Source organism: Rhinolophus hipposideros, assembly GCF_964194185.1.
Source record: "Rhinolophus hipposideros genome assembly, chromosome: 4".
Taxonomy (NCBI): Eukaryota; Metazoa; Chordata; class Mammalia; order Chiroptera; family Rhinolophidae; genus Rhinolophus; species Rhinolophus hipposideros.
Genome location: NC_138050.1, coordinates 46,796,382 through 46,810,544, shown reverse-complemented (window position 1 = coordinate 46,810,544; position 14,163 = coordinate 46,796,382). Strand labels below are relative to the sequence as shown.

Here is a 14,163-nt window from a genome sequence, read left to right as displayed (position 1 = left end):
AAAAGAAGGAAATCTGGCACCTGCTACAACATGGATGAAATTTAAGAACATCGTGCTAAGCAAATAAGCCAGTTACAAAACGAAAAATAAAGTATGATTCCACTCATATGAAATTATATAAAGTAGTCAGGATCATAGAAACATACAGTAGAAAGGTGATGGGGGAAAGGAAAAGAAAAATTAGTGTTTAATGGGTATACAGTTTCAGTTTTCAACATGCAAATGTTTTAGATATCTATTGCACAACAATGTGAATATATTTAATACCACTAAACTATACATTTAAAAATGGGTAAGAAGCTCAATTTAATGTTATGTGTTTTTTGCTACAATAAAATAATTACACAGTTCTAATCAAACTGTGGAGAGGTTTGCTATGTAGTAATAGATAACTTACACTATCTTAAAGTCTGCTTCATCTGATATTAATCTAGCTAAACAAGTATTTTAGAATTTTTGTTTTTATGGTATATGTTTACCATCTTTGACTTTTATTATGTACCATATTTTAGATATGTCAGTTGTAAGCAGAATGTGTGTGTACGTTGCATAATAATCTTTGTCTTGCTGTCAATTAAACTTTATCTTTGGTTTTTAATTGCAGAATTTAGGCTTTCCTACATCTAACAAAATTACTTATACCAGGGGTGCCAAAAAAATGTATATACATTTTAAGAGATATTATCTACGTATTACTTTTCGAAGTAGAATTGAATTATGGTAGCAATTTGTAGTATGATGTTTCCTCAAAAGAATGTGTTAATCAAATGAATGCTAGCATCACGATGCAACAGACAGGACAGTCAAAGAAAAAGGCGGAAACATGGTTGTTGTTCAAGGAGCACAAAACCAGTTTGAAGTGGTATTTGAAATTCGAGAACATTGTGGAAGTACAAAACAGAGTATGCAACAGAACGTCCAACACGCCTAACAATTGCATGTATTCATGATAAGTGTGGGATGCATGGTATTCTGTGAAGACATTGAAACGGCATGCACAGCAATACAAGTGGACACTTTGGTCAATGTTGCTCAAGCAGTAGTTTGCCGTAATCAGAAGAGTCTGGACACTGATGGTAACCACTTTGTGCACCTCTTGTAATTGCAGAAGTAAAACATGACTTGTTTCATCTTTTGTTATCAGTATAGATTGAATATTACAATTTTAATACAGTTTTCCTTTCTTCAAATGTATATACATTTTTTGGCAACCTCTGTATGTATTTGAGTTGAAATCTTTTATCTTAACCTTAGCTTTAAAATTTGTTTCATATTTGTGAAGCAAATGCTTAATGTATAGTTTTGTTCCTTTATTGCTTTCTTTTATTTATTATGCTTAAGATTCTGCTTTCCTATTTCTAATTGCTTTGTAATTCTACAGGAATGTGACTTTAGAGTGTTTGTGGCTTTGTATTGGGTCAACTTAGCTATGATAAAATAACTCTCCAACTCTATATAGTGAGCCATGCACTTCAATTTTTGTCACCTCTACCAACATTTAGCTTCACTTCTCTGCCTCATATTTACCTCTTTGGGAATAAATGGGCTCTCCTACGGGAAAAATATTTTTGTTTTATAACCTGTATCTTAAAATATTAATATCTAAAGGTTTTGTGGATCTAAATTTATTACTTTTTATTTTGCTAACTCTTGTTCACTGTGGCAAATTTTCTTATGGATTTGGAGCTCATATATGGCTGATGTTAATCTGTAGGAATCCTGCTTGAAGTTGTATTCCTCTAGATAGAAATACCATTTTCTTCCATCAGGTGCCCTTAAATCTTACCAATGTGGGACGAATGTAGCTTTATAGCTTAGAATCTCCTAACCACCTTTGTTGTATAAATTTGAAACGTAAACCCATACAAGATCTGAATTATAGTCATGAATCCTTAGTAGGAGAATTTTGTTCATTTATTTTTCTATCATTTCATTTACTTAAAACAGAGAACAAAACACATAACTTGTTTTCTTCCAGTGCTTGAAAAAAGTGACATGTGTATTTTATAGACTACCCTTCCAATTAGGCTGAGGCAGTGAAATATTATTACTGCATGTGAGGTTGAGGGTTTGGAAAAATTATAATCTATAGATTCACTGAGGATATACTTCTTTTGAAAAAAGGAAAAATGACAAGCTTTAGAAAATGAAAACATTCTTCACTTTACAAATGCAATTAGGGATCCTATATACAAAACAAATGAATTAACAAAAACTTGGTTTATTCATAATTTTAAGAACGTATTAGTTACTTTTAAATAAAAAAAAATTTGTCAAAATGTTTTAATTTTTTATTACATCATTGAAATCAAGTTAAAGATAAATGTTAAATCATTTAAAAATAATAATGTGTAAAAGAGGACCTACCAGATCTTTATCCACAACAATATATATTTCAAGGTATCGAGGGAATAGCTTGAAAAATTCAGCTCTCTGAAAAAAACACACAACATGAGTACTGAGGAATTTCTAAAAATTTACCTTCTATTGAACTTATATTCAGAGATTAAACTAAGAGACTTGTTGCTACCAATTATATAACAAGGCTATTTTCAAATACAAAATTTAGGTACCATTCAGAAAATTTCAGTCCAAAAGTGCCTGTGGTTAAAAAAACTTTTCAGTTTTTGTCCTAATGTCCTAAATTATTTGTTTATGAGATCCAAAGCTATACAAAGTCCAGGTAGTTTCATTTCATAAGTTACACTGAATAAGTTAAAATTTAAAAGTCAACACTTACTTCTGAACTTTTTCTAACTTGATACTCTGAATTAGTATGGCTGTCTGTGCCATTGTCTCCTAAGAGAGGAATGTTAATGTTATAATTCTTTTCTTCATAAATCATGTGCATGAATCCTGATTCAGCCTCCATTGGTTCAATTCCATATGAGATGTTTTTAAATTGCAATGTTCCCCTGAATATTGAAATAATCAAAACAAGTCTAAAATGATTCTACCAAAACTATAAATCTAATATTCTACTGAGAAATTTTGGCCAGATTTTTTACATTTAGAGTCACCTTAGTTTTTCTACTTTATCTTTCTTTTTTTTTTTTTTGATGTGTTAACCAGAACTGGACCAGCAATACCACAGGATATGTATTGCTTTAAATTACAAGTATTCTAAGAGAAATATTTTGATTATCTTAAAGAAAGCATATTAGTGGCATGGATCCATGTGCTTAAACAGGTTTAAGATCTCTTCCTAGGGTACAGATTTTCAAAGCCAGTCTGTAGGACCTATAGGTACTCTCTTACTTAGTCTTAGGTCCCTTTCTTCCTTTTTGAGACACCTTACTCTACCCTGACACTTGATGTCCTAAGTCATTTGTTTATATGGGCCAAATTGAAGACACTACCTGCCTAAAAATGACTGGGGGCAGAGCCAAAGTGTCTATCAAATTGAGGCCTTCTACAATTGTCACCCATTCTAGGAAATTAAGAAATCAATAAAAACATTAAAAAATTTGGGAAAACTAAAGCAGTATGAGGAGACCAATCAACAACCCCTACACTCAAGATTGCTCATAGCCTCAAGCAGCAGATCTTGTCAGAATCAACAAGTAGCCTCCCATGTAGAATAGATGTTGCCAGAGTGACCAACTTTATTTTATCATAATTCTGGCTTACTCTTTAGCAAATTGAAATAACCAAGGTGACTGTACAACCAGAAAAGATATATGGAGGATCAACTAATACACTAGCGAGATCTACTAATGGCAAATGGAATATCTTTAAATTAGCCACAACCTGAGTCCTGAACATGTGCTGAGTGACACAAGAGAACTTGGAAAACCTGTAATATATCCATGATAACTGCAATTCATCTGAAAAAAAAGAAAAACACACACACACAAAAAAAAATGGATAACTTATTTTTAAAATGGACCTCCCAGATATGACATTTATATTTATTATATTAGCACATTAGTAGTACTTTAATATGAATGGCAACTATCTAATGAAGCTGTGCCAGGTAGAAATGAGAACTAGGCCAGATTATTCAATTTTAGTGAATGTGTAAAGTAATATGCTGGTAACTTCAGAATATTCATATTTTTAAAGGTCCAGAATAAGAAATCTGTAAGAATAAAAACTTAAGTCTTACCTGATCTAACAGAGGCTTAGCATGCTGGATGTCATCTTTATCATAAGAATAAACAACAGAAACTGAAGATAAAAATGATCTAGGCAGAAATCACAAACAGAAAACAGAAAATGTAGAAAAAAAATTATTCTTCATAATACTGGGGAATTTAAAGTAGTGCCAATTATCTTGGCATATCCCATTTTCCAAATACTTCTTTGTCATTTACAATAAATTAGGTGCTGAGGGAGGCATTTTAACTACAGTGACATATAATACCAAACTTCATGCTAATGAACAAACCAAATTGCTAGAAATATCAAATAGTGAAAAAACATAGGTCCCAGTTTCTAGCACAGAACTTTCAAATCTTTGTCTTTATTGCTCATTGATTCTAGATTTTAAACCTGAATCTCAAACTTAAAATGTAGAGTTAGAACAGAATTTAGAAAGATTTCTTGGCATTGCTAGAAACTCATATTCACTGAGCTTAGCTAAGAACCAACTTCTCAATAAGCTTGATCAGAATTTTCTTTCATTCTTTCAGTAACTATTCAAAAACTTGACACTATTCCTGTGCATCATCCCAAGACCTCCATGTCACCTCACTGTCAGATAACCTACACCCATCCTCACTCCTTATCTTTATTTCCAGAAGATGACTACTTCTTTTGTTCAAAGCAAAACTTTACACTTGTGCTACAAAATCCCACTTGGTGCCATATATTGAATATGTATACCTTTTTGGTCCTATAATTTCAAACTCTTCCTCTGTACTGTTTTCTTATCCTAATACTATTTCAAAGGTTTATTATCAAGTCATTACTCTCCTAAATAACTCTCCCTTGACCCTATGTCCTACTCTAGCTATTCCCTATATATTTTCAATTTGCAACAGATTTTTATCAAAAGAATAGTCTATACATAGTTTCTCCACCTTGTCAATCCTCATTCACCATGAAACTGCTCTGGAAAAGGCTCATAAATATGAGAATGTCAAATTTAAAAGACAATTTAAAAATTATCATTGCATTGGATTTCTAGAATCATTTTGAAAACTGTAACCACTAACTCTAATCACTCATCACTCTTATGCTTCTCTTCCTACCTCCCTAACACTTCTAGCATGATCTTCCGTATTTTCTTGTTATTATTGTTCTATCTATCCCAGAAATATTGGTCTTTACCAGGATTCAGTCTTTAGTCACTAGTGTATTTGTAAGCACTGTGTAAGCTGTCATTTTTTTAAAATTACAGCCAAATTATTATCACTATTACCAATCTATATGCCAAATCTATATCACTATTACCAATTCCTCCTCACAAATTCACATTCAACTATTGGGGGAAAGAAATCCCACTTGGATATATTATAGGTACTACAGACTAAACTTACCCTTTCCTCATATAAATATCTCCTTTGTTCATATTCCTAATTTAATTACACTATAATTTAAGCAAAAACTAAATTACCCAAGATTCCTAAATGTTTTCCAATCATTCCACCAAATTTGTCTTGAAGATCTATTAAATTTTTTCTTTCCAGTACTATGACCAACACCAAATGTTCAAGTCACCAATCACCACTCACCTAAACTATTATATAATCATATAATTAGACATCATATCTCTACATTTGCTCCCTAAGAAACAGCCTACAAGACTCAATGAGCTTATATAAATACATTCTTAGAAACATTTTTGGCATCCAATATCCTTATCATGGCATAATAGATCTTCTACAACTTGGATCCTGCCTGTCTTTCTCTGTCACTTCTATTCTCCAGAAAATATGTTCTTTAGTAATTCACACTGACTTTTTACACACCACAGAATCCACTGTCTCACACCTCCATGTTTTGCACGATTTCCTCTAAACAGAATGTCCCCTTAAGTTACCACACTTCTTTACAGAGCTAACTGGGTATCTTCCCTCGAGATATATGTCATCTCTGATGTCTTTCCAAAACGTCTTCCCTGATTTTCAAAGAATACTATGTACACATTTATCATAATACCATATTATAATAAAATTGCACACTTCTCTATTAATATGTCTGAATACATCATCCTTCATTATATATTCTTAACTGTGGACCATATTTTATTGTCTTTTGTATACCTAGGACTTTACCCAATAACTGATATACAATAGGTATCAAATGTATATGTGTATCAAATATACATTTGGATTAAAGTCATCCTATTCAAAACTATTTTTAAAAATCAAGAAACCAAAGATTTAAAATTTGAAAGGATAAAATAATTACTTACTGCTTTTTGAGATGGACAAAATATGGTTTTCCTTCTATTGTAATGATATAAGCCACCTGTAACATGAGAATTCAAGATATTTTCAATAACACTTATAAATATTATAATATGTTAAGTAATGTTTTCTCTAAGTTATACTTTTACAATATTGACAAATTAATAATAATATACAACCATTATATATGTTTCTCTTCCCATGTGGATATTTGAAGCTTCAGGATTCCAAACTGAGAACTAAATGGTAGAGTCTCAGGTGGATCTCAGGAATGGTAGGATCTCAGGATGTAATCTTACTCAGATTGGGTCTTTACAGAGATAATGAAGTTAAAATGAGGTCATTAGACTGGGAAATCCAAGATGGCATAGCACATAAACACTGTGTGTGCTTCCTTCCATGAACACATTAAAATTACAACTAAATTATAGAATAATCAACCTGGAGAACCATCTGATGTCTAGCTGAAAAGTTTTATTACTATGGTTAAAGAACAAGGTACATTGAGATTGGTAGGAGGGGTGAAGACAAGAAAGAGGTTGGGCACGCACCTCCATGTGTGGTTGAGAATCAGTAGAAATAACTCAGCCACAGAGGATCCCCCAGAGGAGCTAGGGACCCCAGCCCCACACCAGCCTCCCAAGCCCGGGGTACTGGTACTGGGAAGAGGAGCCCCCACAACATCTGGCTATGAGAAACAGTGGCGATTCCCACCATCCAGGGGAGACAAAAGGTTGTGGAAAACCCAGACATCCTCTTAAATGGCTCATGCAGAGACTCTCTCGCTCCCAGGCACTCACTCTGGGCTTTGGAGGAGGAATGGTGACTGGGGGGAGGGGGCATTGGAGATATACAGGGGTACAGACTGAGGTGTGTGGCATTAGGATGAGGGATGGAGGACAGTCATCATTTTCCCTGTGTGGGGTCCTGCTCCTGTGCATCTGGCAAGCCGGTGCCATCTTTCCTGTGTTGAGTTTCCCCCACTATGGCCAACTCTAAATCTGTTTGGCCGGTGAGCTCTGTAGGGACCCCACCACATCCAACTCCCCCAATACCAAAGGCACTTTCTCATGAGCGGGCAGCCCTACCCACGTTGCACTCTTTCTTGGAAAGCTATCTAAGCCCACATGCACTAGGAAGGCAAAAACTGGCCTTGGTATGCTCTGAGACTTTTGCTGAGTAGCTCCAGGCTCAGCACTGGCACCAAACTAGAGTTTACATTAACATGTTAATCACAACTCTTCCCACTCTAGTGACTCCCTGAGGTCCTGCCTCACCCAACTCACATACCACATGAGGCTTTATCAGTGGCTGAATCTTAATGGAGTCAGCAGGTGACAACAGGCCTTGGAGTATCCTGGCTTTTTGAAGAGCTACCCCAGGACTGGTACCATTGGCAGCCATCCTCAATTTGCAGCTTGGACTCACCCATGTGCCTCCAACCAACTTCTGGATTACTTTGTAGCTCCTACCAGGTAGACCCTGACATGTTACAGGTAGTGCGTGACCGGGGCCAGTATGGGAGCCTCTATCAAAAGGTCCCAAAACCAACATACTTGGAGGTTGGCTTCAAACAATAGCAGAGCACTTCTCAATTAGCCCCACAAGTGGCATACACAAAGGGTGGTCCCAACAGGCACCTAGCCCACTTGGGCAAGTCCCACTCAGTGGCGTAACCCCCCCACACAGCAACCCAGAAGCTGTAGATATGGCCAGACCCCACAGCCAATCAGCCTGAAGGCCAATCCCACCCATTAACATGCCAACAGCAATCAAGTCTCAACTATAACAGGAGGGCACACACAACCCACACAAGGGATACTCCTGGAGCACTCCTGGAGCAGATGACCAGGGAGACTGTGCCAGGGCCCCCAGGGCACCTACTACATAAGGCAACCTGGCCAAGACTGGGAGACATAGAAGATCTACCTAATACATAGAAAGAAACACACAGAGGTAGCCAAAACAAGGAAACAAAGAAATGCATCCCAAATGGAAGAACAGGAGAAAACTCCAGAAAAAGTACTAAATGAAATGGACGTAAGCAACCTAGCAGAGACAGAGTTCAAAACAATAGTTATAAAGATGCTCAAGGAATATAGTGAGAACTTTACAGAGAGATAGCAAGCATTAAAAAAGACATAGAAACCATAAAAAAGAACCAGTCTGAAGTGAACAGCACAATAACTAAAATGAAGAATGCATTAGAAGGAATCACCAGCTGACTAAAACAAGCACAAGATCAAATCAGCAATTTGGAATACAAAGTAACAGAAAACACCAGATCAGTACAGCAAAAGGAAAAAAGAAATCCAGAAAAATGAGGACAGTTTAAGAGACCTCTGGGACAACATCAAGCATGACAACATTTGCATCACAGGGGTACCAGAATGGGAAGAAAGAAAGGGATTGAGAAGCTATTTAAAGAAATAATAACTGAAAACTGTCATAACCTGGTGAAAGAAATAGACATACAGAAGATGTCAAAAAGATGTATACACATTTTAAGAAAGAAAAAAACTACTAAAATTGTAATACTTAATATATACCAAAAACAAAAAAACGAATACAAGTCACATTTGACTTCTGCAATTACAAGAGGTGCTCAAAGTGGTTACCATTAGTGTCCAGACACTTCTGATTACAGCGAACTACTGTTTGAGCAACATTGACCAAAAAGTCCACTTGTATACGTTTTTTTGGCACCCCAGTATAAGTCTAGAAGCGCAGAGTCTCAAACGAGATGAGCCCAAAGAGGCCCACACCAAGACACATTATAATTAAAATGGCAAAAGTTAAAGACAAAGACATAATCCTAAAAGCAGCAAGAGAAAAGCAATTAGTAACTTATATGGGAGCCCACATAAAATTGCCAGCTGATGTCTCAACAGAATCTTTGCAGGCCAGAATGGATTAGCACAAAATATTCAATGTGATAAAAATCAAGGATGTACAACCAAACATACTCTACCTAGCAAGGCTATCATTTAAAAATCAAAAGACAGATAAAGGGTTTCTCAGACAAGAAAAAGCTAAAGGAATTCATTACCACCAAATTAGTATTACAAGAAATGTTGGAGGAACTTCTTTAAGACGAATTTTTTTAAAAAATCAAAACTATGAATAATAAAATTGCAATAACTATGTATCTATCAACAATTACTTTTAATGTAAATGGAGTAAATGCTCAGATCAAAAGACATAGGAGAGCTGAGTGGATAAGAAAACAAAGCTGTTACATATGCTGCCTACAAGAGACTTCCTTCAGTCTGAATGACACACACCAACTGAAAATAGAGGATGGAAAGAGATATTTCATGAAAATTGAAATGTTAAATAAATAAATAAATAAATAAATAAACAAACAAACTCTGGAGTAGCAATACTTACACCAGACAAAATAGTCTTTAAAACAAAGGCTATAACAAGAGACAAAGAAGAACCCAGTAATCCCACTTCTAGGTATTTATCTGAAAAAACCTAAAGTGCTACTTTGAGGAGATGTGTACATCCATATGTTCATTGCAGCATTGTTTACAGTGGACAAAATGTGGAGGCAGCCTGGGTGTCTGTCAATGAATGAATGGATAAAGAGGAATGTATACACACACACACACACACACACACACACACACACTCACATACACACACAAGGTCTGACAAATAAGTTCATGAACTTGTTGCAATGATGTTGCTAACTTTTTTGATTTCAGAGGGATTATTCATTATGTATTTGTACCAAATGGACAAACAGTTATTGAAGTGCTGAAAAGGCTGCGTGAAAAAGTTAGATGCCCTGAACTTTTTGCCAACAGTTCATGGCTCTTGCATCACAACAATGCACCAGCTCACACAGCACTGTCTGTGAGGGAGTTTTTAGCCAGTAAACAAATCACTGTATTGAACACCCTCCCTATTCACCTGATCTGGTCCCCAATGACTTCTTTCTTTACTTGAAGATAAAGGAAATATTAAAAGGAAAACATTTTGATGACATTCAGGACATCAAGGGTAATACAATGACAGCTCTGATGACCATTCCAGAGAAAGAGTTCCAAAACTGCTTTGAAGGGTGGACTAGGCACTGGCATTGGTGCATAGCTTCCCATGGGGACTACTTCAAAGGTGACCATAGTGATATTCAGCAATGAGGTATGTAGCACTTTTTCTCAGATGAGTTCACAAACTTAATTGTCAATCCTTGACGAATAAAAGTCACATTTGACTTCTGCAATATATACAAAGATCTGATAATGTGCATAAATAAAACCTGTTTACTAAAAAAAGAAAGAGTATCTGGTAACATGAGGTTACCTTTAGAGAACTGGGTGTGATGGGGGAGGGAGAAATCTGATACAAACAGTGTATCCTTAGTGAAACAGAGAGAGAAGGTTTTTTAAAACCACTAAAGAAAAAACACAAATTTGAGACCTTCAATTTTGACTAGCACTAAATTATCCTATATTAGAAAGAACCATGTGAGAAATAGATTTTTCTGGCAAATTAGAGAAGGAATGTACACTAATATCTAGTCTCCAACTGTGAAGTCTATGTGCTAACTACCATATCACCTTTAAGCACCTCATTGATTCACTGAAAGATGAGGCAAGTATAGTAGTCCCCCCTTATCCACGGGACTATAATCTAAGAACCCCAGTGGATGCCTCAAAGCATGGATAATACCAAACCCTACATACATAGTGTTATTTCCTATACACACATACCTATGATAAAGTTTAATTGATAAATTAGGCACAGTAAGTGATTAACAAAAACTAATAATAAAATAGAACAAGTATAACAATATACTATAATAAAAATTATGTGACTGGGATCTCTCTCTCAAAATATGTTATTGTACTGTATTCATCCTTCTTTTTTGTGATGGTGATAACAATGACTACATAATGAGAAGAAGTGAGGTGGATACACTGGAAAAAGGAATGATTCATTCCATCAGACAGAGCTGGACTGTGCAAGATTTCACTTTGCTATTCAGAATAGTGCAAAATTTAAAACTTATGATTGTTTATTTCTGTAATTTTTTTTTTTTGACCACAGTTAACTGGGGTTAACTGAAACTGCAGAAAGCCAAACCATTGGTAAGGGGGTCCTACTCTACTGGAACTCGGGGAATCATCAGGGATAGTAAGGCCAGAAAACTCAACAATCAAGATAAATACTATTTCACTGCAATATTTAAAAAAATAAAATTAATGCACAAAAAATCATGATGAACAAAATATCAAAAATTAAACAAAGACGACCTGACCCTGGCTCACCAGTGTTGGTTTTCACATTAAAGGCAACTTAACACAATTTAAGATATAAAAATATTATTTCCCAATTACATTATTTTGTGTATCTCTTTCTGTGCCATAAGATGAGATCTTTTCAGGAACTGTGGTCTGCAGAAATGTTTTATGAGGATCTAAAATAAAAATAAACAAAGTTATTTTGGTACCTGTAATCTTACATTATCCATTCTAAATCCAATCCAATTCTGCATTTGTTTCTCTACATTATCATCTTTCTCTCTCTTTTTTTTTTTTATATGATCTATGCATCAGCTCTTCCTTTCCACTGTCTTTCTGGTCATTCTTATCTACAAATTTCTTAACTCCTGCCAAGATCTCAAATTTTTATTTTCCTTTGCTCTATATCTCTACACACACACACACACACACACACACACACGCACACACACACACACACACACCCTAGCTAGGCAGTTTGACTAAGTAACATTGAGTAACAAATTAGTGTTACTGCATTGTAAAAGAAGTGTGGAAATGGGAAAACACAGGTACATCAAGAAAGAGGGATCATTTCCAGGGAAAAGACAATACTGAACACAAGGGTGATCTGCAATTTTCGGTGGAGCAGATTGAGGACGACAGTCAGCCAATTAGGAAATCATAGATAAATAGTTTTTTTATGGCAATGCAAGAATTTTTAGAATAGCAGAATTTTGAATGTGAAAAAGCCCACATATTTCATTTTTGTCCATTTTACAGACAAGGAAATCATTCCAGAGACACGAAAAGATTCTTTCTGGAGGCTGCCTGTCTTCTTGGTCACAGACCCTGAAGCAAAGGACAAGTTGAAAATCGGTGAGGAGAGCAAGTGGCAAGGGTAAGGTCTGGACCTGTATCCTGTACCAAAAAGTATAGCTCCCTAGGCGAACCAAGTCCCCTCAGGAGCCTGGATTAGGAGGGGGGAAAGTATCTGGACTTACTTTGGCCTGCATGCGGACCATCAAGTCCCGTGAGAAGGACTAAAAGAAGGAACATGGCTCCGCTGTCTTGGAGCCCAGCTGGCTGAATAACAGCAGTTGAGTCGTTGGGGCGAGTAAAAGCGCAGCTCGCGCAGGGCCACTGAGCGCCGGAGACGCTCAAAACTGGACAGGGAGCGCGGGAGGCAGCGGAGCGGGGAAACAGCTCCTGCGAGAAGGAAGAAGCACGGCGAAGGGTCTCTGCTGCCTCGGGTAAAGTGGTATAGGTAAGTGTGCAGCTGGAGGGCAGATGAAGGCTGATGAGGAGACTGTCAATCTTCACACACATTCAGTTTATTGTTAAGGAAGGAAAGGCTGCGGAATTTTCGATTCTCAGATTGGGAGTGCTTGGTAAGGCTTTTGTTTGTAGCTTTTACTTAGGCCAATGATTTTTGAAGTAATTTCTAGTTACAGTGAGGAGAAGGAACAAAGGTAAAAATGCTCAACTTACTGATAGCAGACAAGTTTCCACATATTACATTTACATACCATCCAAACAGACAAAATGCATATATTTGCAAAAATTGTTGCAAACACTGTGACTTTTTAAAATTTAATTGTTAGATACACCATTACAGGACAGTTATTGCATACTGAAACCCACATACAACATAGACTGTTCTAATATAGACACTTTAAGAAAAATTTCTTTAATGTCCACAAGTTATTATTGCCACACTGTGCAGCCCCTAGTTTTTAATTCTTGTTACAACATGGCAATGAGCTCCTTGAGTTTTCTTTTTGTCTCATATACCCCAGGCTGGGTGATAGAGAAATCAATTAACTTGGAAACACAACAGGACCAGACCCCCCAAAAAAAAAATCCCCAAGAAAAAACCTCTTTCCCCAAGCCAAAGAATCAAAAATGGGGAAATCTAGCAAGACAGAAAACTTTGACAACGTCCCTACCCCAGCCAAACAAACACCATAGGAAAAAACATAACCCCATCCCACCACCATCAGCAAAGGCAGAGTAGGGAACCTAGACTTTCACCTGGCTGGCTATAACAAGGTACCCCTCTCCTTTAAGCATAAGGGTGATCTCAGAGAAGACCAAGTGGGTAGCTGGAACTTTCATACCCACAATGCTACTGGAAGTACTGTTGGAGACTTTTTAAAGAATCTCGTAACATAATAACCAAAATGTGAATGCCAACTATAATTTTATATATATAATGTGATGGCTCGGTGCGAGGTCGGAGGGATAGTGGATGGGGGGAAGGGGTTCACAGTGTGAGGGATATAAATGATGAACGTCTAAGTATTACCTTGTCTTACACACCTGAAACTAATAAATTTAAAAAAAAATAACCAAAATGTCAAACGAAGAAAAAGAAAATCTCAACCAGAATGAGAAAAGACACTAAACAAACATGAGATGACATAGATGTTGGAATTACTTGACAAAGATTTTAAGGAAATTATCCTGAAAAGCTGCTCAATGGGAAATTAAGAACATACTTGAATCCAATGAATAGAAAGTCTCAGCAAAGAAATAGAAGACATAAAAATATATATATATATATATAAATT

General features: G+C 36.1%; 1 protein-coding gene across 1 annotated transcript in view; it reads right to left on the bottom strand.

The window, feature by feature from the left end:
- Nucleotides 1-12,649, bottom strand: part of LOC308496882 (disintegrin and metalloproteinase domain-containing protein 5-like) — a gene marked incomplete at both ends in the record, with an annotated part of 111,645 nt that extends 98,996 nt beyond the window's left edge. Inside the window, 7 exons of the mRNA XM_081046666.1 lie at nt 2,368-2,433; nt 2,741-2,915; nt 3,751-3,827; nt 4,109-4,187; nt 6,362-6,417; nt 11,708-11,787; nt 12,595-12,649. Coding sequence (XP_080902792.1) covers nt 2,368-2,433; nt 2,741-2,915; nt 3,751-3,827; nt 4,109-4,187; nt 6,362-6,417; nt 11,708-11,787; nt 12,595-12,649 — 588 coding nt within the window. The remainder of the gene's footprint in view (nt 1-2,367; nt 2,434-2,740; nt 2,916-3,750; nt 3,828-4,108; nt 4,188-6,361; nt 6,418-11,707; nt 11,788-12,594) is intronic.
- Nucleotides 12,650-14,163: the final 1,514 nt, after the last annotated feature.